The sequence below is a fragment of the Monodelphis domestica genome, chromosome 3, assembly GCF_027887165.1.
Source record: "Monodelphis domestica isolate mMonDom1 chromosome 3, mMonDom1.pri, whole genome shotgun sequence".
Classification (NCBI taxonomy): domain Eukaryota; kingdom Metazoa; phylum Chordata; class Mammalia; order Didelphimorphia; family Didelphidae; genus Monodelphis; species Monodelphis domestica.
In genome coordinates this window covers 225140638-225163308 of record NC_077229.1, presented here as the reverse complement: position 1 = coordinate 225163308, position 22671 = coordinate 225140638, and the positions used below count along the sequence as shown (strand labels likewise).

General features: G+C 34.8%; 1 protein-coding gene across 3 annotated transcripts in view; it reads left to right on the top strand.

The window, feature by feature from the left end:
• Nucleotides 1–22671, top strand: part of CTDP1 (CTD phosphatase subunit 1) — a 155612-nt gene that overhangs the window by 95908 nt on the left and 37033 nt on the right. For 2 of the 3 annotated variants that reach the window (XM_056823542.1, XM_007487822.3), the window contains exon 12: nt 14021–14190. In XM_056823542.1, the coding sequence (XP_056679520.1) occupies nt 14021–14190 (170 nt within the window). Of the gene's footprint in view, nt 1–14020; nt 14191–22671 lie in introns of those variants that run through there. The other variant, XM_056823541.1, reaches the window with a different exon arrangement.

Here is a 22671-nt window from a genome sequence, read left to right as displayed (position 1 = left end):
ACTAGAATTTTATTTTGATAGGAAAGTGTCATTCCCTGGTCTTATTTTTTGTCATTCTCAGGGATATGGGGTGCCAGTATGATAGTCAGACTTTAGTACATGTCTGAGTACTTAAAGAGTATAGATACACAGAAGTCCTATGACTTAACATGTAAAGCGTCGCAACCTCGAGTCTCAATAGTTTTTCCTGTGTGCTCTTTTTGGCACTATTCAGGTTAAGTCTGTGCTCCTTGTTTAATTTCATTTCCTAGAATCAGACACAAACATTAATCACAGTCCCATAACATTTTACCAATAAATGGCAGGTTCCCACAGTTTAAAGCTTTATGGGTATGCATTGATATTATAGCAAGTATATATATATAAACTTATATTACTGCAAAAAATAATATTAATTGCATGTACCTTTAGTACAAGAAATGAGAAAAAAAAGGGGGGGAAATCAAATATTCTAATCAAAATAAAAGAAAAGCAATAATAAAAATGGAGGGGGAAAGAGAAAAAAAAGCAGGAATTCAATGTGTTCTTGAAAAACAGCATCCACTTGTCAATGGACCATTATCTCCACTGCATATGATAGGATACAGTCAATCAGTCTCAACAGAAGATGCTCTCTTCACATGTGACCAATGAATCCAAGAATCCTTTTCTCCAATCTTTATAGATGTTGGAGTAGTTAACAATATTTGGAATGGCTCTTCCCAGGAAGGCTGAGTTGCTTCAGTACGCTTGAAATTCTTAATATACACCTTGTCTCCTGGGTTCAGATCATGAAGTGAAAAGTCTAGTGGTCCAACTTGTACTGCAGCTCCGGATTCATGGAGTTCACGCAGTTTGTGCTGTAATTCCTGTATATAGGAAGCAATAGCAGTATCTCTCCCTAATAGTGATATATATACAGGGGAGAAAGGTTTAGCCTGTATAGGTGGATGTCCAAAAAGCATCTCAAATGATGAGATGTGTAGGTCTCCTCTAGGCCTGCTTCTAAGATAAAATAGGTCCAGAAGAAGAATTTCGGGCCATTTTAAACGTGTCTCAGTGCATAATTTTACAATCATAGTTTTAAGTTCTTTGTTCATTCTTTCAACTTGGCCTGAGCTCTGGGGATGATATGGAACATGAAATTTGGGAGTTATCCCCAAACAAGAATATATCTGATTTAGGACAGAATCCATAAAAATGACTTCCTCTAGCAAGGAATCCATTGTCTACAAAATCCTATTGCTCCTAAAATTGCTCTCAACTGTTTCTTAGTGGTAGGAGTTCTTAAATTTTGAATATTTTCAATTCATTTGGGATAAATAGGGTGGGCACTCGCAGTCAGGATGAATCCCAAATATTCCACTGAACTTTATCCTTCAAGATCTTATGACCTCTTGTGCAATCCCAAAAGAAGGTGTTTACTATCTTCCTGACATGCTTCGGCATCTGTTGAAGTCAAGAGCAAATCATCTACATATTTGATTAATTTAATATTTTTAAATGTTATATTATCTGTGTCTTGGCTCAAAATTTGTGCAAATAAACTCAGGCTTTCCAAGAACCCTTGTGGCAAGTGACTCCATGTATACTAGGAGCCCTTCCAGATGAAAGCAAAGATATCCCTGGAGTTCTCATGTATGGGAATGGAAAAGAAGGCTGAGCACAAGTCTACTACTGTAAAGTATGTAGGTGTGCTGGGAATAGAAGAAATAATCGTATGTATGTTGGAAACTACAGAGTGTCTCTTTATAATATGGTTGTTCACAGCCCTCAGATCCTGTACGAATTTATAGTATAGAGGTGCTTGCCGTTGAGCACCTTTTTTGGTTTTTTAATGGGCAGGATGGTGTGTTGTATTCAGATTTACAATGGATTATTATTCCCTGATCAATTAATGAGTTTATTACTGGGGTAATGCCCTCAATTGCCTCTTTTGAGAGGAATGGAAGGAAGTGGGCTTGATTTAGTTTTTATCTGCACAGGAACAGCCGACTTAAGTAAGCCTACATCGGAAGAAGATGTGGCCCAAAGAGATTCCGGTATATTTGTAGGTATTACAAAGGTGGGATGCTCTTTCCCCTCCTGACTCTCTGAGAGAATTATAGGGAGTAAATTTAAATATTCCTCAGGTACTTCCAGTGATATGGAATCATCTGGGGAGCAAGTTATTGTGGCTCTGAGTTTGCATAGAAGGTCCCTCCCCAGCAAATTTAAAGGGGAGTCAGGCATCAAAAGGAAGAAATGTTGTACCTCTAGGGGTCCTACAGACACCATTAGGGGAAAGTTTTTTAACTCTTTGGGGTATTCCTGACACTCCCATTACACTTTCTGAACCAACGGAATAACAATGTAAATCAGGTGTACTCTTTAATACAGACCTGGAAGCTCCAGTGTCTAAAAGACATATATCATAATAGGTGTTACTCACCTTTAAGGTAACTTGGGGTTCATTAGTATAGGGGGGCAGTGGATAGGGACAACAGGTAGTATGACATCAGGGTCCAGAAAATCAAAGGTTGTATCCTCTGATTCCTGTGCCTGAGAGCCTCCCCCCCCCCACCCGTACACCTTCATTGTATTTGGGAAGTTCCTTAGGCATCCCCCTGAGGGGCATTAGCACCTCTAATATTTTTTGGACGAGCACCACTTAAGTTATATTGTTGTGTAGTCATTTGGTTTGAGTTATCATTTTCCCAATATCTATTCCTGTAGTTATTATTCCTAAAGTTGTGGTTTCCATTATTATTATTGTAGTTATTTCTATAATTATCACTTCTCTATTTGTTATTAAAATGCACATTCCTTCTGAGTGCCTTGAGTAAAGTTTACACTCTACCATTCTGTGGCCCTTCTCACAGAATTGGCAGGTAACGGATCAATAATTAGATTCCTGGCGAGAGGCAAGTGCCATTGGTTGAGTATCATGCCCACTGTTCAGTTTAGTAATCATATCTTTTAAATATCTCAATTTCTTTCTTCATTTCCTCCATGAGATTATTATTTTCTTCCTCCTTTTCTTTATTTCCCTTTGAAACATATAGAGCTGTTTTCCGCAATTCTTCAAAGTCCATATCCAGCCATCTTGGGCAATGTGTTCTAAAATAATCCCTAATCACTTTGCAAGAGTTATTGACAAAGTGCCTTCTAACTTGTCTTATGCAATTTTCTTTAGATAGGTCAAAATCCAGGTATCTACCCCCAAACTCAATTGTTCTGTCCATGAATCTGGAGGGTTTCTCTTCCTCGTTTTGTTTAATTCTTTCAAATTCTGTCCACTGATCTGTACTGTCTGCATACTCTCTCATTGCTGTTAAGATGGCCTCTCTACAACGGTATAGTTGTAGATGAAATCCTCAGAGTTGTTATAGTCCCATTTGGGATCCTGAGATGGCCAGTGTGCTGCATTGCACCCCCAGGTTTTGTTGATATGAGCAATTATTTTATTTTTCTCACATTCAGTTAAAAAAGTCTATAGCAAGTTCTCAATGTTTTTGTAAGACAGATTATATTGAAAAAAATATCTGTCATCTTTTTTGTCACCAGAAAGGGATATAAATTCATTTATTTCTTGGGGAGTAAATGGTATATTGTGCCTGTAAGGTATAAGGTCACCACATCCCCGTTCTGTCCTATTTCAAGTACTTCTCTTAAAGGAAACAGGCCTCTAATTGAATTTGGTACCTGTTGGTCAGTTTGACTAAGACAAGTTTATTTAGAAGGATGCAATTTCCTTTGGCCTGGAATTGGTTTTTGTGTAGGAGAAGGAACATGAGAAAGTGCGATTTCAGGAGAAGGGTCTTGGGGATTAAGTTCAGCCAAGATTTGCAGACCACGAGAGAACCAGTCTTTTAGCTGAGATATAGGGAAGGTGTTTTCCATCTCTATTTTGGGAAGGAAATTTCCTCATTTAGAGGTTCAGAAACAGGTCTGTCAGGTTCAGAACTGTTTTTGGTGGGGTGGATGTTTCCCAGTTGATCCTATAAGAAGCAATTTAAATTGTCTTATTGGGCTTGCAGGTTCTTTTGCATGTTTTTTATGTTTTCCTGTGTTTTCAGATTTTTGCATTTCAGCTTCAAATAATTTTTTTATGTTAATATCTCTTAACACAATACTGAGGGAGTACAAAAATGACATTAACTAATAACATAAAAAATTGGAGGTATCCTGAAGTCCTCAATGTCCCTAATTCCTCAACCACCATATAAATGTCAAAGAATGTAGTATTCATTTTTATATATATTTTTCAATTCAAATTAAGGAGAAACAAGAGAAATAAAAATTTTTATACTCACTAGCTCTCGCAGCTGTATTTTAAACTGTTTAAAAGGCTGACTTGAGTAAGTAATAAAGAAAGAAAGAGATTTCACAGAAATTTGAGGGTCCTGTTCACAACCTTCGTGGATTAGCCAGACTGTCAGATAATTTTAGGGTTGTGACTTTAAATCTAGATTTAAATGATTGCCAAATAAAATTCCCAAGTCAGTCTGGAAATTTACGTTAATTTAATTAATATAGAGGGAAGGAATTTAAGGAGAAGGAGGAGAGGATATAGGATTTCTCCTACCTGGCCTATGCCAGGGGGAGTTTTAAACTCCCTGCCTCTAGGTCTCTGAAGAAGAATAGAGGCTTCTGAGGGAAAAAAGTTGGAAAGTAAAGGAGGAAAATTCAGCCAGAAACTTACCACCGAACCGGACAATAGCTTGTAGCCATGCTAAGATGCCGAAAGGCTCAGCACACAGCTCTCAGCTAACTCTCCACTGTCAATCAGGGAAAGAGAGAGATAGTGTCCTTGAGGGACAAAAAATCTCAAATATATAGACCTTTAATCCTTGTGTCTCCTCTAAATTTTCACATCTACTAATCACATTAATGGCTTTTTCTCCAGGATTGCCCTTACTTTAAGTTCTCACTTTCTTTGATTTGATTATGTCTTTAGAGTTACTTAACACCTCTTTGTTAAGTTCACCTTTTGTGAGTTATTTGACCTTTTGTGATTAATTTAACCTTTATAGACACTTAACACCTTTTTGTAGTAAATCTAAAAATAGACTTGGCTTAAAGTTCTAGCTTCACTATAAGGTGAGAACTAAGTACCTTCATTGTTCAATCAGGAGATTACAACTTTATCTTCCCCTAAAGTAAGGTCTAAGTAGGGTGGAGTAGTTTTTAAAGTTCACAGCATGCAGTGACATCTCTGTGTTCACAACACACCATCCCCAGCACATTTGCTCCCTTTATCCCTCCCCTGTCTAGGGGGGCAAGAGGGAGTCTCCTCTCCTGCTACCGGGCCCAGCCCCACCCCCTAAAAGATCTTCACTTTTGTTCCTTCCTTCCCCATCAGCTACCAGTCTGGGGGTGACTCCTTTCCCAAAAGCCTAACTGGGCTTCTCCACCCCCTGCTTCTACCCCCACATGGATCACAACCTAATAGGCAGGTGGAGGTGGATTCAGGGATGGGTTTCTGGCAGCAGAAGGTGGCTTCCCCCATTCCTTCTTCCCCACCTCAAGGAGCAAGCTGATTGTCAGCCTGTCCCCCTTTATCCCTGATCATAGGGTGGGGTACTCAGTCTCTGAGCTGCCTGATCAACTCTGCCAGTCTTCTTCAGCCAAGCAAAGCCCAGAAATAGCCCATTCATTCCTTGTGGCAGCAGAAGGCAGCTCCCACCTCCCACCCCTTGAACATGGGGGGGGGGGGTGGTATGGCACTGGATCCCTAAAAAGTTCTAAAATGTTTGCCTTCATTGTTCTAGGTAGTTCTTTCTAGGTTTTTTTTTTTAATTGCCTATTCAATTGAATTGCTTGCTGGCTCCAGAAGGAGGGAGGGAGATATTTTAGATCATATAACTTCACAAAAAACATATGGAAATTTGCTATTACATATAATTGATCAAATAAAATATTTTTGTGGCAGTTAGTATGGCTTATATTGTTTGGTTACATAACAATTTCTCATGGAAAATCCAATGTTTTCCTTCCTTAAATTTAAAAATTAAAATTATATCTTGTTATCTATACAGTAAAAAAATGTTCAGCATGTCTCAAATGGTTTTCTGTGGTATAAAGGAAATATGCATTCATTGCAGTTTTCAAAAATAGTAGGAAGAAAGTTAAATACAAAACAAAATTCTACATTTCTTCTTTGCCCAAGAACATTGGCAAACATTACAGTTATGTTTAGGTGATGTGCCAAGTGATCAACATGATTATTTCTGCCCAGACAATGTTGTTTTGTTGTTATTTTTAAAAAGTTGATAGGTTGTATATTGACCACTACCTTGGAGAAATATGATTAAGATAAATTTTATGTAAAAATTCATAATCCAGAAAAGATAGTTGATTGGAATATTATTATTTTTTGTATATAAGTAACAGGAACTGTATTTTTTGTCCCAAGAAAAGATGTGGATTGACCTATTGCTGTCATTCTTTAAAATAGCAATACAAAAGCAGAATTAATTTTTCCTTTAAATCACTTCTATTTATTGCTTGATAAAAATCTTATCACCTAAAAATCTTCCTTCTGTGTAATTTGAATCCGTTATCCTAAAAATTAAGATCCCCAGAAAAACTACTATCCCTAGTACCCTACTCTCTTCCTGTTCTTATGTGCTGATGTAGACAACAGATACATTCGGTGGAGTTCCGTCTCTCAGGCTCTTTTTCCTTTCCTGTGGCAGCTTTGGTGGAGCAGGCTTTTTTGAGCAAATAGAAAACTTAGTCATGTGATTCTATTTTGTCAGATAATAAACTTTATAAAAATAGTACTTCAAGTATTGGATATTAATTTAACTCCTACACTTACTATAATTATTCTGGGTTACTTATGGTATATATCTGGAAATTATATTAAGAGGAGGTAGCTAAGTAGCTAAGTGGATTTTAGTCATGAAGACCTGAGTTCAGATCCAGCCTCAGACACTAACTGTGTGACATGGGCAAGTCACTTAATCTTTCTGTGTCCCAGTTCCTCATCTGTAAAATGGGGATAATAATAGCACTTATCTATCAAATGAGTTAAAATGTGTAAAGTGCTTTGTAAACTTAAAGGATTATGTAAATACTAATATTGTTCTAGTATGAAAGAAAAATCAGAGCAGAGGGACTGCAGTGAAAATGAGCTTTATATGTAGAGTTCAATAAGGAACTCAGAGTTATTGGAATAGAGGATTTGTTAGAGAATGATGGACAATAAAGCTACATATGTTAAGTTGGTCCACATTAAGTAGGGAGTGTGAATCTCAGGATCTTCGATTGGATATAAATGCCAATATGGAGAATGTTTTCTCTTTTATCTGAGAATGATATATTGAAACAGATTGACAGTGCCCATAATGAACTGAATTGAGGAGACTAAATTCACCAAGATCATTTCTGAGACTATTGTATTATCCAGGTTTCAGAACATAAAAGCCTGGGCTAGGATGAAGATGGAATGGAGAGAAAAATATGAATCTTAGACATTGCTAGGACAGTTGCAACAAGTGAAGAAAAAATGAAAAGGTGGGAGCTAATTACAGCTCATAGCTGATCTGATTTTCAATTTCAACCCTGTTATTTCCAGGAACAACAGTTGTAAATGATGATTCACAGACAATAGTAGTGATATTTATTGCTGCTATAGGTTGCTCTACTCATTTTTATAAGATTCTCTGACACTGACATGATTCCTGATGGAAAAGTCTTGATAATAATGACTATAATATTTTCACATTGCCACATTTTTCTCATTCAAATATAGCAGCTGTTCCCAGTGTGGCACCGGTATAATTTGATGAAATCTCTTTTCACATAATTCCCTCTTCTTCCCCCCTGAAGTATTAACTACAGTCCATACTCACATGTGAATTGCATATGACATAGGTCTTTTTCTTAGCACAAAATATTTATTTTTTAATGGAATGCTGAGTTGCCCACCCTAATTCTTATCGTAAAACATTGAAATGTGAATGAAGCAAGTTTATATAATGCCAAAGACATCCTCTTCCCCTTAGACTGTTTTACTGGTTAATATCTATGTTTTAATTTTTTATTGTAAAAAGCACTGGAGAATCTTGAACTTGAATCCTGCATCTGATACTTACTAGCTTTGTGACCTATTCTCTCTGAGCCTTGGTTTCTTCATCTATAAAACAGTACCACAATATCTACTATATTTACTTCATAAGTTTGTATATAGAGTAAAATGACATGTATGTAAAACATTTGACATCATGTAAGTAAAACATAACTGTGCTAAGCAAATGCCAGCAATTATTATACCCAGTGAACAAGAATAGATATTTCTGATTTCTTTGTGTATTTTCTTGTCCTCTCCATTCTTCCTAGGATAGTGAAGGGTTTATATGCATTAAAAATAGCAAATCTTATTACTGTATTTTTAGTCTTATGATCAGTTTGTGAACAATGACTTTTGAAATTACTCTTACATCAGCAGATGTTTCTTTTGTTGCTTGTTCTCTGCCTCATCAATGTTTATCCTAATATTGTAACTACATATTTTCAATAACGATTCAGAACCTATAGTTAACTTAGAAAAGACATGATTCTCCACATTGCTTTCACTGTACTTATCTGGCATCTCTAGAAACAGATTAGCTTTTCTTTTTCTTCTTTTGGATATAATGTACTACTAAGGCCTAGCAGACAGGGAATAGATGGTGTGTCTTTTTTAGTCCCTTCTTTTTTACCCATTTGAAGATTTGTGGGGACAAAAAGACTATTCACTTATAGCCAAAACTAGATCATCCCATGTCAAACTTTGCATATATTATTGAAAGTTCTGTGAGAAAAACAGACCTACATATCTGCCTCCTTTCCTAACATCTAATAATAGCTTATTCTAAGACAAAATCATTTTTAAAAAATTAACTTAGCAACATTTATATTGTGTTAAGAGAGTTTTTATTAATTTCTCCCTTTTTATATTTAAGAGGAAAAGGAGCAATAATATTTTTCAGTAAGAGATACGCTGCTGTGCTGCTTGTTAGTTGATGACCCCCTGCTGTGCAGGTTGGCAGTTGGTGACAGAATGGTGTGGTTGAGTTTAGTTTGTAAGTTGCAGACTTTTGGAAAGGGCTATTGTCTCTGGGTCTGGAAAATCAAATGTTTCACTATTTGATTCCAGAGTCCTTTCTCCCCTGGCAAACCTTCGTAAAGGACCATGTGCACCTCTCTGAGATTCCTCTCCTTGAGGAGTTACAGTTTGGCTATTATGTGGACGTGCCCCATTGCAGTTATATTATAACAAGTCATTTGCCTTAGTTTGGTTATTGTTTCTATTATTCCCATAATTTCCAAAATTACTATTTTGGAAATGTTTTTTTTGTTATTATTATTTCCAGAATATTTATTGTTTCTAGAATAGTTATTCTTAAAGTTCCCACCATTATTTCTAAAGTTACTGAATATTTGATTCCATCATCTGGAATTTATCTATTATCAGTGCAGCTGTCCACTTTTTCCACACAAGTACACATTGGCCTCTGGTTGGTATATTCTTTTTGGGTTATATATTCTCACACGGGAGCAATAGTTAAACCAAAATTATTATCACCTTTTCCAAGCCTTCTAATTTGTCCATTTAGTGCTTTTACCTCCTTTCTTAATGCATGCTATAAATCACTATCATTGGCATCTTTCATTTCATGCCCATTATAAACATAAAGTGCCATTGTCATTAATTCATCAAGGTCCATATTCATCCAGTTAGGGCAACTGGTTTTGAAGTAGTCCTTGACTACTTTTCAAGTTTGTTACAAATTGCCTTTTCAATTGTCTAATGTCTCTTTCTCAACATTGTTAAGTCAATGTCTATGTATCTTCCTCCCAGTTCTATAAGTTTGTCCATGAACTGTGAAGGATGTTCTCCTGTTTCTTGCTTAAGCTTTTCAAACTTTGTCAGAGTACCAGGTCTATCTCAACATTGTCTCATTGTATTGAGTATTGCCTCCCTAGCTCGACATAATATCCCATAGTCATGGGGATCATTAAAGTTCCAATAAGGGTCAACCTCCGGCCAGAGAATTGCACCCTCCCCATCATTGGTAAACTTGATAATTTTATCCTTTTCCCTTTTAGTTAGTAATTCATCAAGAAGATAATCAAAATCCATACAGGTTGGATCAAATTGCCTGCCTATTGTTTCAAGCTTTTTTATAACCACTATGGGCTCCTCCTCAAAAGAAGGAAGGCTGCGCTTAAATCCCTCAGTATCCTGAGGGGTAAATGGTTTGTAGTGCCTAATAGTTACTAATTGTCTTGTAGGATTCAAAGTTGGTGCTTCCCTTAAAGGGAATAGGATATGGTTTGTATTTTCTTTCTTCTGGCCTTTAATTTTAGGTGCTTTGGTAAGAGAATTAAAAACAGTAGGAGAGGCAGTTTTAATAGACTGATCAATAATTTCTTTTTGTTCATACATAGTTTCATTTTGTTGTGTAATAGTTTTAGCCCTTTGGGAGACACCATCTTCAAATTGAGCAACTTTAGAGATAGTTTCATTTTGTTGGGTTATAGTTTAGTCAATTGAGAGATATTATCTTCAACTTTGGAGATAGGTTCAGTTTGTTGGGCAATAGTGTTAGTCAATTTAGAATTGCAATCCTCAAGATATGCAACTTTAGATCCCAATCTTAACTAAATTTTTCTGGAAAATATAACATCTGCCTCAGAGGGCAGTATCTTCTGCTAGGCTGAAGCCCTCACTTTCAGATGACTACATTAAATATTTTCAGATAACTTAAACAAATGTTAGGTTGTGTTTCAAAATTGTTCGACAAAGCCTGACCCAAAATTTATTGTGGAATTATTGTGAAATCTTAGTTCTTTAACAACTCATTGATCACATTAATATCAGTAATAATTATGGTGATTGCTTTATAACAGAATAAATGATTCAATATACTTATATTTAAATGATATTTATTTTTAAAGTGTTATAAGTTATGCTATAAGTTTTCTTTAGAGAAAATATCCTTGAGCAGCAGAATCCTGAAGACTGGAGAATCTCTGCCATTCATCTATATAATAAATACAATATAATGGCATAAAGTCATTACTATCTTCAGTTGGTTCTCCTTGCCTCAAGTCTCTCTTTCTCTATTGTGCTTCCTGAACAACATCCTAAGTGATTTTCTTAAATTCAAGTCTAACTTTGTCCCTCCTTTACTTAGTAAACTCCTTGGCTCCCTGTTACTTCTTAGATCATAAATAATCTTAATCTCCCCAGAATACACAGAATTGTCCAGAAAAATTTGATTTCTTATTTTATTCCTCATCCTTAACACTTCATCTCCAATCTCTGTGCTGGATATTCCTGGTACATAGAATGAACTTGTTTCTAACTCCCATCTTTCATAATATCCAAGCATCACTTTTTACATAAACCCCTTCCTGATTCCCCCATTTGCTTGTGCCTTCTCCTTAAATTATCCATGTGTCTTTTTCTATGGCTAGAGTATAAATTCTGAGGGCAAATATTGTTTCTCTTCTGTTTTGTAGCCCCAGAATCTTGCACAGTACTTAGCAATATAGTAGGTACTTTAATCTGTGTTGCTTGATTCATCAATATCTATCTTAAGGATTTTCTTTAGTGTTACTACACTTCCACCAACATAGTTCTTCTATGACTTTATAGATGGTTTGACCACTTATGTGCAGAGCTTCTAAGATAAAGAAAAATCCTTCAAGCATCCAGAAAGAAAGTTACCAATATCATACAAGAGTAATCGTATTCCAAATAATAAACTATTAATGCTGCAACTCCTACAGAGGAGAAAAAAAATCTTGGGATGTAATCTTCAAAAAGGCAAAAGACTAAGTATTAAACCAAAAATAACTTAATAAGGAAGACTGAGTATAATTCTCTGGGGAGAAATTTTTAATAAATTAAGTTAAAATTAATTTTAATAAATGAGAGCTTTCAAAGATTCTTCATAAAAGGATTAAAGTTGGATATAACATTTAAAGTATTAATACAGGAAACCAGAGAGATCTAAAAAGGTAAAATACCTTAGAGAAATTGGAAGGGGCAAAAGGATGATAAAGTATTTAAATTCTAATGAGGAAAAAGAGACATGCCCCTTCAAAATCTCATAGTCTTGATGGATCACAGAAACACAAATATGAGGAAGACAACAGAAGGGAGCTCAGATGGAAGCACAGACAACCAGGAGAATTTTGAAATAAATATGTAAAATTTATTAAACACTTTTTTTAAAAAGCAGGAGGCACTAAATGGAGATTGACAGTTTTGTAGAAAAAGCTTCTTTTGTGGATATGATGAAAATGATGTCTTTTGATTGGGGGGGTATGTGTTTGAGTTTATATCAAATTTAAAAAGGAAAACAAACATGGAATTTAAGGGTAATTTCATTCCATTTTGTTGATTTTTCAAGAGGAAAGAGGAGAAGCAAAGGAGTGCATTAGGGAAAGGAAGAAACTTACTATTTCTCACATTTAAGGTGAATAAGAGGAATAAAAAAGAGAAAGGATAAAGGAGTAAGGATTGATAGACATCTCACAGACCTCAGGCTTATCTGAATAAAAGGTGTCAGAAACCATTCACATTATTTGGCTTAACTGGACATTAAATAGGGGACAGATAGGTGGCTCAGTGGATTGAGAGCCAGGTCTAGAGATAAGAGCTTCTGAGTTCAAACCTGGCTTTAGACACTTTCTTTGTGACAAGTAGAGGGCAGAGGAATGGGAGAAGAAAGTCATGTGAACTTATCATACAATACTATGCCTAATGACTGATTCTATTCAATTTAATCTTAAAATTGTATTAAAATTTTTTTTTCACAAGTAATCAAACTTCTTGAAGTTGTTTTTCAGTCATGTCTGGCTCTTCCTGACCCTGTTTGGGATTTTCTTAGCAAAGATATTGGAATAATTTGCCACTTCTCCAGCTCATTTTTCAGATGAGGAAACTGAGGCAAATAGTGTATGATAATTTGTTCAGGTTCATAAAGCTATTGTCTAAGGCTAGATTTGAATTCAGTTCTTCTTGATTCTTGGCCCAGCACTCTTATCCACTGCACCTCTTAGCTGCCCCTTGTAAGTAGTTAATAATCACAAACAATAGTTACCAAAACAGTGGACTAATTGTGTAAGGGTGAGTTGCTGCAGCATAAACATACTGGTAGTCTCTGGGTATTTCCTTTAGAAACTATTGAGGAAAGACCATTTTCAGCAGACTGTATGTGAGCTCTTCAACACTGCTGAAGTAACAGGGCAGAGTTGGTGGGGAGTGTTATGCTCCAGGATGTTAAATTGAACATTCTCATTCTTTTGCTAGTAACAGGATCCTTCAGGCGTTTCTGTAGTTAACTTTCACACTCCTTATTTTAAAAAGCTAATGGTGACAATTCGTTCAGCACACATTTATTAAATACCTGCTGTGTTCTGCTCCTCTCTCTCCAGATCCAGTGCTCTTTCTTTGCTTCTACTCTTTTATAGTTATTCTTTATATTATCATAGTGAATTTTAAAGTTACTGATCCTTTTTAAGTCTTTGCATGCAGTTATGCCATTAGAATAATGTCTAATTAAATTTGTTAAAAGTCTTGAAAAATGCATATTTTTTCTATAGCTTTGTCATAGATTTTTAAAAATAAGAATCTATGAATTGCTGCTCTGTTTTCTTTGGGTAAAGAATTAAATAACTTTAAAAACCTGGGTTAGTAATTATATATATATATTTTAGAAACATTGTGGGAATGCATTAACTTTTTCAAAAATTGATTTTTTGATGCCCCTGTTCCCCTTTTCCTCTCCCTTCTTAGAAAGCTATTCATCATAATTAAAAATTTAAGAGGAATATAAAAGAAAACATTTTCAGTGAAACCATAAAAATAATTTTCCTTATGGACAATATTTTATGGTTATCAACCTAATTCTCCATAAAAGAGTTGGGCAAGATGTGTTTTGTGTTTGATCTTTTCATTTATATTGTTGTAATCACTGTGTATATTGTTTTTCTGGTTCTGCTTACTTTATTTTGCATCAGTTCATGTACATAACAACTCTTAATCAATTAATAGGTTGATGACATCTTAGGAGAAGGGAGCGATGACAGTGACACGGAAAAGAAGAAGCTAGAAGAGGGAGAGAAACCCCAAAAGGGTGAAACTGAGAATCTTGGAACACAAATTGAACAAAGACCTGGATCATCATCATCGAGTGAAAGAAGCCTGTCAGGCAGTATACCCAGGTAAATGTTATTTATGTGAAGACGAAAAGAAATTACTAGAATTTGATGGGCTTAGTGCAGGGGCTTTGGGGGGGAGATCATGGTTTTTTTATTTGTTTAGTTTATTTTTAGAATTTATATTGAAAGTCTTTTATTCTCTCATAATTTTTACATATTACTATTATAATCATTACTTTAACTTGAATTTTACCAAAATTATATTATCTTAATTTTCAAAAATAGAAATTGCTCATAATCTCATATAAAAGGAATATATTATAGTGTTTGATTTTTGTTTACTTATAACAGATGTTCAGTGTACACCATATTTACAAACAATAACAGATTGACAAAGATGAGACTGTTCCAAAGGGAATTCTATTTATCCATGAGATTAACTATTGTTATTTCTTCTATATCTATAATATGATAGTCTTGTTGATCCTCTAAAAACTGCATTCCTAGTTCCATCTATCCCTTTTTCCAAAATTTTTTTGCTATAAATTAAGCTAGAAGACAAAAAAATTGGAGCTAAATAGAAGGATGGGAGTAATAAGGGAACTGAAGCATTGGTTTTACCTAAGAATCAAGGACAACATCAAATATCATTCTCTTGTTATTTGGTCATTTCTTTCCTGCAATACTCAAGATTTGTACTGTGTAATCCAACATGCAGAAGATGAAGTAGAAATAATCATTTTTAAGATCCTTTATTAAAATACGTCCTATACATTAATACTTTGTGGAAGGCACAAGAAATCAAACTTGGATCAGGAATAAATTTGATAGCTAAACTGTCCAAAAAATGATCTGGTCTGGTTTACAAAGGAAAGTAGGCAGCCTAGATAACTAGGTGGCATTGTCAATAGAGTGGTGGACTTTGAGGCAAGAAGACCTGAGTTTAAATCCTGCCTCAGATGCTATTTAGTTGTATGACACTGGGCAAGTCACTTAAACCTTCTCAGCCTCAGTTTTCTCATCTGTTAAATAAGGGTTATAGTAGCACTTACCTCACAGGGCTGTTGGGAGGATCAAATGAGATAACATGGAAAAATGCTTTGCAAACCTTAAAGCCACTATATAAATGTTAGCTATAATTATTATTATTACCCTTATCATCACCACCACCAACAAGATCATATCTTCTCTCTTTTTCTCTTTTCTTCCTTTCTTCTGATCTACAATAAGTTACTGAAAGAAATTCTAGAATCATAGTTGGGACTCTGGAGGTCACCTATTCCAATCCCTATTTAAAGCATTCTTCCCTTCTATAAAATTTTAGAGAAATGATCATTCATTCAGCCTCAGCCTGGAAACTCATTATCTCCCAAGACAGCCAATTCAGTTTTCTGATAGCTCCTCTTGTCAAGAAGTTTTTCCTTATGTTCCACTGAAATATGCCTTAGAATTCTTAACACTGGAAATTGTCTAAAAGTCCAATATCATTAAGAAGTTTTAATGTTTATCTTCATATTATCTGAAAGTATTTGTTCCTTCATTATCTGACTAATATTGTGTTCTTGTTCTCCATAATGTTATCTGCAGCATAGACATAAGGGATCATGTAACTTTTTTAACAAGTTAAAATAAGGGCATTATGAGAAATTAACTAATTTAAAACTTTCTTATTATTCTTTTTAGAACTTCTTAAGTAATGATTATCATCTGTATAGTGCTTTAAGGTTTTCAGAGTGCTTTAAAAAAACATTATTTCATTTGATTATCACAACTTACCTGGGAGGTAAATATTATTATTTCAACTTTACTAGTGAAGAAACTGAGGCAGACAGGCTAAGACTAGCCCAAGTTAGTACATATCTGAGGCTAGACTTGAACTCGGGTTTCTTGGCTGCTACATCCAGTGCTCTATTGACTATACTTCTTGGTTCATACCTTAATACTTGAAGCTTTAATATTTAGGCTACTAAAATCACAATGAGGAAGAAAAAACTTTATTGACTTTATTAATCCACCAAATTCCCTTTGCAAGAAACGTTTGGGAACCAAGTAAGAGGAAATCAGTAACACAAAATATTCTCATGTATTGGATGTTCTTTAGTTTATCAGGAAATTCAAGTACATGTGACAGAACAAAATAAGGTTTCCTAGGGTATAGTTAAAGTTCATGAGATAAATATTTGGGGCAATACAGCCATCCCCAGAAGCAAGAAAGAAAGATGAGAAAATATATACCTTATAGGGCTACCCCAAACATATAAGCTATTCTTCTTCCTTTTGAGGATCCATTTGTCTGACTTTTTGAAGATTTTTTCTTCACTTCTCTCCAAGTGTGAGTCCTTTGGATAAGGTGGGCATTTTCCCTCTGGAAGTAATTTTATTAATATTTTAAAAGAAATATATTCTTTGAGTGGTATTTTAGTAAGACCTTAATTAATAGTTCTGGCAGAAACCTCAGTATGATAGTGCTTGTTCTCAGTGCCTTGCTGCCCTGTATAATGCCATGCCAGGGAAGGAATTTCATTAACTCTTGAAATCTAAGGAAGTACTAGCTAGGATTTTTCAGTAGCATACAGCTATTTTTCTTTGTTCTTTCTAAATTGATATAGATCTCAGTAGTGAAGGAAAGCAATTCAGTGTTAGTTTTATGCTGACTTTATTCATCCTGTGATTAATAGTAGTAATCAAAAAGAAAAAAAATGACTCATAGAAGAAATTTTTTTTCTTAAGTTCCAGACTGATAACTTCTTTCCTGTTTACTGTTATTTTTTATGACTAGTATTTTCATGTTTACATGACCAAAACATAAAAGACAAACACTACTAGAGCTAGTTGTTTAAATCAATCAATAAGCATCTATTAAACCTCTGAAATATCCTGAATACTGTGCTAAGTGCTGGAGATAGACATTAAAAGGGTCTTTATCCCCAAGGAACTTACATAGTAATGGGGAAACAACATATAACTAAATAGATATCTACAAAATAGTGAAGGTAACCTTAGAGGAAAAGGGTCAAGTAAATGGTAATGGAAAGGGCATGGAACCAAAGAAAGGTCTCCTGTCAGAAGTATTATTTGAGCTGAGTGTAGAAGGAAGCCACGGATTTTTTTTTTTTAAACTCAAATAATTTCACTTACCTTTTCTTACCTTGCCTTGTTTTTCCAGCCAAAATCATCTCCCTTACATTTTTATTAGACTATTGAAATATGATCCCCCTCTCTATCTCATATCTTCCACCCACCCACCCCCACTCCATGCCATCCTACGCTCAACTGCCAAAATGATTTTCCTAAAGTGCTGTTCTGACCATGTCATTTCAACCTCCCTACATAAACTCCAATGGCTCCCTCTTAACACTTCTGGATCAAATTTTTTAAAATACATTTGACATTTCACACCCTTTAGAAAGTAACCCCTTCCAGTTCTTACTATTCTTCACATGAAATTCCATCTCCCAACTTTGCACTCCTTGTTTCTTATGCCTGTATCACATCACTCTGCCCCTTCTCTACTCTACTTTTTCTGCTGTTCTGTATATGTCTTATATGTATACAGTTTATTGCAGGTTGTTTCATCCATTAGAATGTGAACTCCTCAAGGGCACAGACCCTATTTTAAATTTTCTTTGTTTCCCAGTTGTTAGCAGTTTGTGGCACATAGTAAACACTTTGTTAAACTCTTATTAACTGATAGTTGTAATTTTGCTTCTTTTATCATCTTTGCTAATCCAGAGAGTGTGAGGTCGAATCTCAGAATTGTTATAATTATTGATGACTTGGAGAATTTTCTCATTATGCTGTGGATAGCATGAACTGTTCTATCCTTCTTTGATCATTCAAATGTTGGGGAATGATTCTTGTTATATGTCATTCAGCTTCTTGAACATTTTAGACATCAGGCAGGCCTATATCAGAAAAAAAAAGTACAAAAACATTTTCCCCCCTTAGTTAACTCTATATCTAATTTTTACTAAACTTCCAATTTTATGTGTGAACTTTTCAATTTATATAGATATTTTGTTTTCCTAATCCTCTGATTATTTATTATATGGGCTTTTTTAAACAAGTTTGCATCTATGACTAATATAATTTAGATGACATCTGTCGATTACCTTTATTACTATGGCTATAAGATTTCCTATAGGCATGATTCAAGAAGATATGAGTGGTTCAGATAATAAAGAGTCCAGATTTGGCACATTGGTCTAAGGATAACATGAGACAGGGTATAAGGAGAGTGATTCCAGATTTATCACAGCAAATAACTGAGTTAATTTATTAAAACATTAAGATGCTAAAGAAAGGAAAGTGAAACAATGCAGAGGTGATGTTCTAAAATCTAGAATAGGAAGTGGTAGATGATGAATGCCTTTTACAAGAGTTAAGATAAAGGAAAGAAACTGAAGGATAGGAAATTTTGTGATCAAAGGGTAGGGATTTCAGAATCAAGGAAGTAATACAGTTATAGATGATGAACCCAAGTTTTAACTATACATGTGGATAGCTGAACTAGAATAGAGACATATCATTGAAATCGAAGGGTAAGACTAGTTCTATAATTTACCATGTACTTACAGGTCTTCAAAAATTTCACTATTAAACATTCCACTAGTAATGAGTATAGATTCTTTAGCACAACCTAGGAAGTAGTTTTAGTTTTGCTGTTTTTAATTATTTTTTGGTCAATTTTATGGGCTTGAAGTCGTATCTCAAGAATTGCATTAACTTCTGTCTCTTTACTAGTGAGTGAACTATGCTTGTAAAATTTACCTGTTAAAACTTTCAACTACTTTTCCGTTATGAACTAGGAATTCCCTTTGTGCAGTTTTAAGAATTCTCTATTTTAGATGTGATTTTTTTTTCCTAACATCTTTGCCACAAATTCTTTTTCTAGTCTATTTTTTAAGATTATGTTGTTTTTGGTTGAATAGGAAATTTTTTAGAAGATAAAATCTGACTAAGCATAACTGTCTTGTAGATCTGGTTTTCTTTCATTTTATTCCAATTACATGTAAAAATTGTTAGCATTCATTTTTTAAAATATTAAGCTCCAAATACTCTCCTTTCCTCTCCCCTTATTAAGAAAACAAGCAATTTTATATAAATTATACATGCACAGTCATGCAAAACACATTTCCATATCAGTCATGTTGAGAAAAAAGCAGACAAAAAAAAAACAACCCCCTAAAAAACAAAGCATGCTTTAATCTGCATTCAAACTCCATTAGTTCTTTCACTGGAGATATGGATAGAAGTTTCCATCATAAGTCCTTCAGATTGTTGAAAATAGCTAGGTCATTCACAGGTGATTGTTGTACAATATTACTGTTTATTTTTACATATTGTTCTCCTGGTTCTGCTTACTTCATTTTTTATCAGATCATGTGTAAGTCATTCCAGATTTTTCTAAAAGTATCTTGCTTATTAATCTTATTCTTCTGGTATAATAATATTACATTATAATCATAGCCTATACTTTTTCAGCCATTCTCCAGTTAATGGACATCTCAATTTCCAATTCTTTGCCACCACAAAAAGTACAACTATAAATATTTTTGTATTTTGTATATAGATCTTTTTTCCATTTTGCTTTTTGTTTTTAAATCTCTTGGGTGATATCGAACTCATAGTGGTATTCCTATATAAAAGTGTTGTATAAGTTTTATAGCCCTTTGGGGCAGAGTTCCAAATTGTTCTCCAGAATGGTTGGATCAGTTCACAGGTCTACCAGCAGTGCAGTAGAGTCCCAATTTTCCCACATTCCCTCCAACATTTTTCATTTTCCTTTTCTGCCATATTAGCCAATCTGAGAAGTATGAGGTAGTACTTCAGAGTTGTTTTAATTTGTATTCCTCTTATCAAAAACATTTTAAAGCATTTTTTTCATATGACTATAGAAAGCTTTGACTTCCTCATCTGAAAACTACCTGTTCATATCCTTTGGCCATTTATCAACTGGGGAATGAATTTTGTATCCTTATAAATTTGACTCAGTTCTCTATATAATTGAAACAGAGATTTGCTGCAAAGAAAATATTTTTCCCAGTTTTCTTGCCTTCTAATCTTGGCTGCATTTGGTTTTAATTTAATGTAATCAGAATATCCATTTTACTTCTCATAATGGTCTCTGTCTCTTGTTCGGTAATCAGGTCTTCTCTGATCTATAGATTTGACAGGTGAACTATTCCATGTTCCCTTAATTTATGTCACCTTTTATGTCTAAATCATGTACTCATTTTGACTGTATCTTGGTAGTAACAAGATGTTGAACTATGCCTAGATTCTCCTAAACTTCTTTCTGATTTTCCCAGCAATTTCTGTCAAATGGTTAATTCTCATCCCCAAACCTTGGATTTTTGCATTTCTCAAACACTAAAATACTTTGGTTTCTTACTACTGTGTATTGTTTACCTCATCTATTCCATTGATCTACCACACTGTTTCTGTGCCATTGCCAAATTATTTTGAAGATTACCATTTTATAATACAGTTTGAGATCAAGTAAACAACTAGACCACATTCCCTCACATGTTTTTCATTAATAATTAATTCTCTTGATATATTGATCTTTTTCTTCCCAATAAATTTTAATATTTTTATTTTTATAAAATAATTTTTGATAATTTGATATGGCCCTGAATAGCCAAATTAATTTAGATAAAATTGCCATTTTTATTATATTGACAACTCACATATGAACAATTACTATTTTTCTAGTTGACCTTACTTTATTTGTAAGAAAAGTGGTTTTAATTGTGTTCATATCGTTTCTGGGTTTGTTCTGGCAAATATTCCAGTTTTTTATATTGTCTACAGTTATTTTAAATTAAATTTCTCTTTCTCTCTTGTTGTTGGACTTTTCTTTGTGTTATGTAGAAATGTTGAGGTTCTCCTTGACCTGGAGATCTCTTTCAGGATATGATTGGTGGAGTCTTTCATTTTCTATTTTACCCTCTGGTTCTAGGATATCAGGGTAACTTTCCTTGATAATTTTTATCTAGGCTATTTTTTTTTGTCATAGCTGTCAAGTAGCCCAATAATCCTTAAATTACCACTTCTAGATCTATTTTCCAGGTCCGTTATTTTTCCGGTGACCTATTTTACATTTTCTTCTATGTTCACACTTTTGGTTTTGTTTAATTTTTTCTTGATGTCCCTTGGAATGTAAGGATTGAGAAGAGACCCTAATAGAATCCTGCAGCCTGATGGGCAGATTAGCCTGGGGGCAATGAAGAGTCATCTGAGGATTCTGGGAAGAGGAACTGGGAACTGAGAGGATTCTGACCAACTGATCACTTCCAGCCTTGGAAGAAAAAAAGGAGGAGCTTTTTCCTTAGGGTCAGAGGATATCTGAAGCCACAGGAGGGAGAAGGAACCTGATTTCCATATTTGTTGTGGATCTGTCTCCATCTAGAAATCCTTTATAACTCCATTTTTACTGGACAACAGTTATCCAAGACTCATGGGGCTTTTGGCTGGACTCTTTGACCAGAGCCAACCTGCCCTCTTCCCTTTGGATTTATCACCCTTGCCTTTCCTTGGACTAAATAATAAGAAGTTAGTTAAGTTATAATAGTATAGAGATATAAGAAGCAGTTGGTTGGGAAGAGGGGCCAAGGCCCAGAAGCCTCTAGCCTCAGCCTTTGAAATCCAACTACTGTGAAGATAGATTTTACAGGACATCCTCTTCCTCCATCCTTTTTCCTTTGTTCCTTTATCCATATTACTCCTTCCTTTTAATAAATTCCTTAATATAAGTTAGATTGGGTTATACTGAGTGGAAAGATCAAACAATTGAACACAGGATTTAAACTAAATCCTACCCTTGTCTGTGGCAAGCCAGACCTTAGGTTGGCATCTTCCCTCCACAGACAGGAGTTTGGTTGGAAACCTCTGCTCTTCTGATCTCCTGGCAAGGAAACCTGACAACACTCATTTCACCTTGGGTCAAATAATAATATTGAAAGGAAATTGTCAGATTGTCTTTTGGGAAGTGGGCTATAGAAGTCTTCCTCCCCATCTGGTCTTGCCTCAAACCAAGGAGTTAACTGATTTCACAGAGGGAAACATAATGTCATCCTACCTCAATCTTCTTGCTTCATCCATATCCCTTTCCTTCACATTTCCCTTCAACCTCACATTGGAGTCTCACATTCATCTAGTGGGACAAAACCTCCTCACTCCTCTCCCTTTAAAAAGAGAGGCGTCATCATCTTTCAGTTGCCCAATTCTAATTTTTAAGGAAGTGAGCTGTTGTATTTCCTTTTCCATTTAAATGATTCTATTTTTTTATGAATTTCTTTTCTTTAGTATATTTTTGTATCTCTTTTACAGTTTGGCCTATTTTGTTTTTTTAAGGTGTTACTTTTTTTTACTAAAAAAAAAAATTTGGTGCCTCCTTTACCAACCTGTTGACTTATTTTTCTTGCTTTTCTTAACATGATTCATTTCTTTTCCCAATTCTCACTTTTTCCTCTATTTCTCTTACCAGATTTTTGTAATCCTTTTTGAGCTGCTCTAGGGATTCTTTTTGTGCCTGAGTTC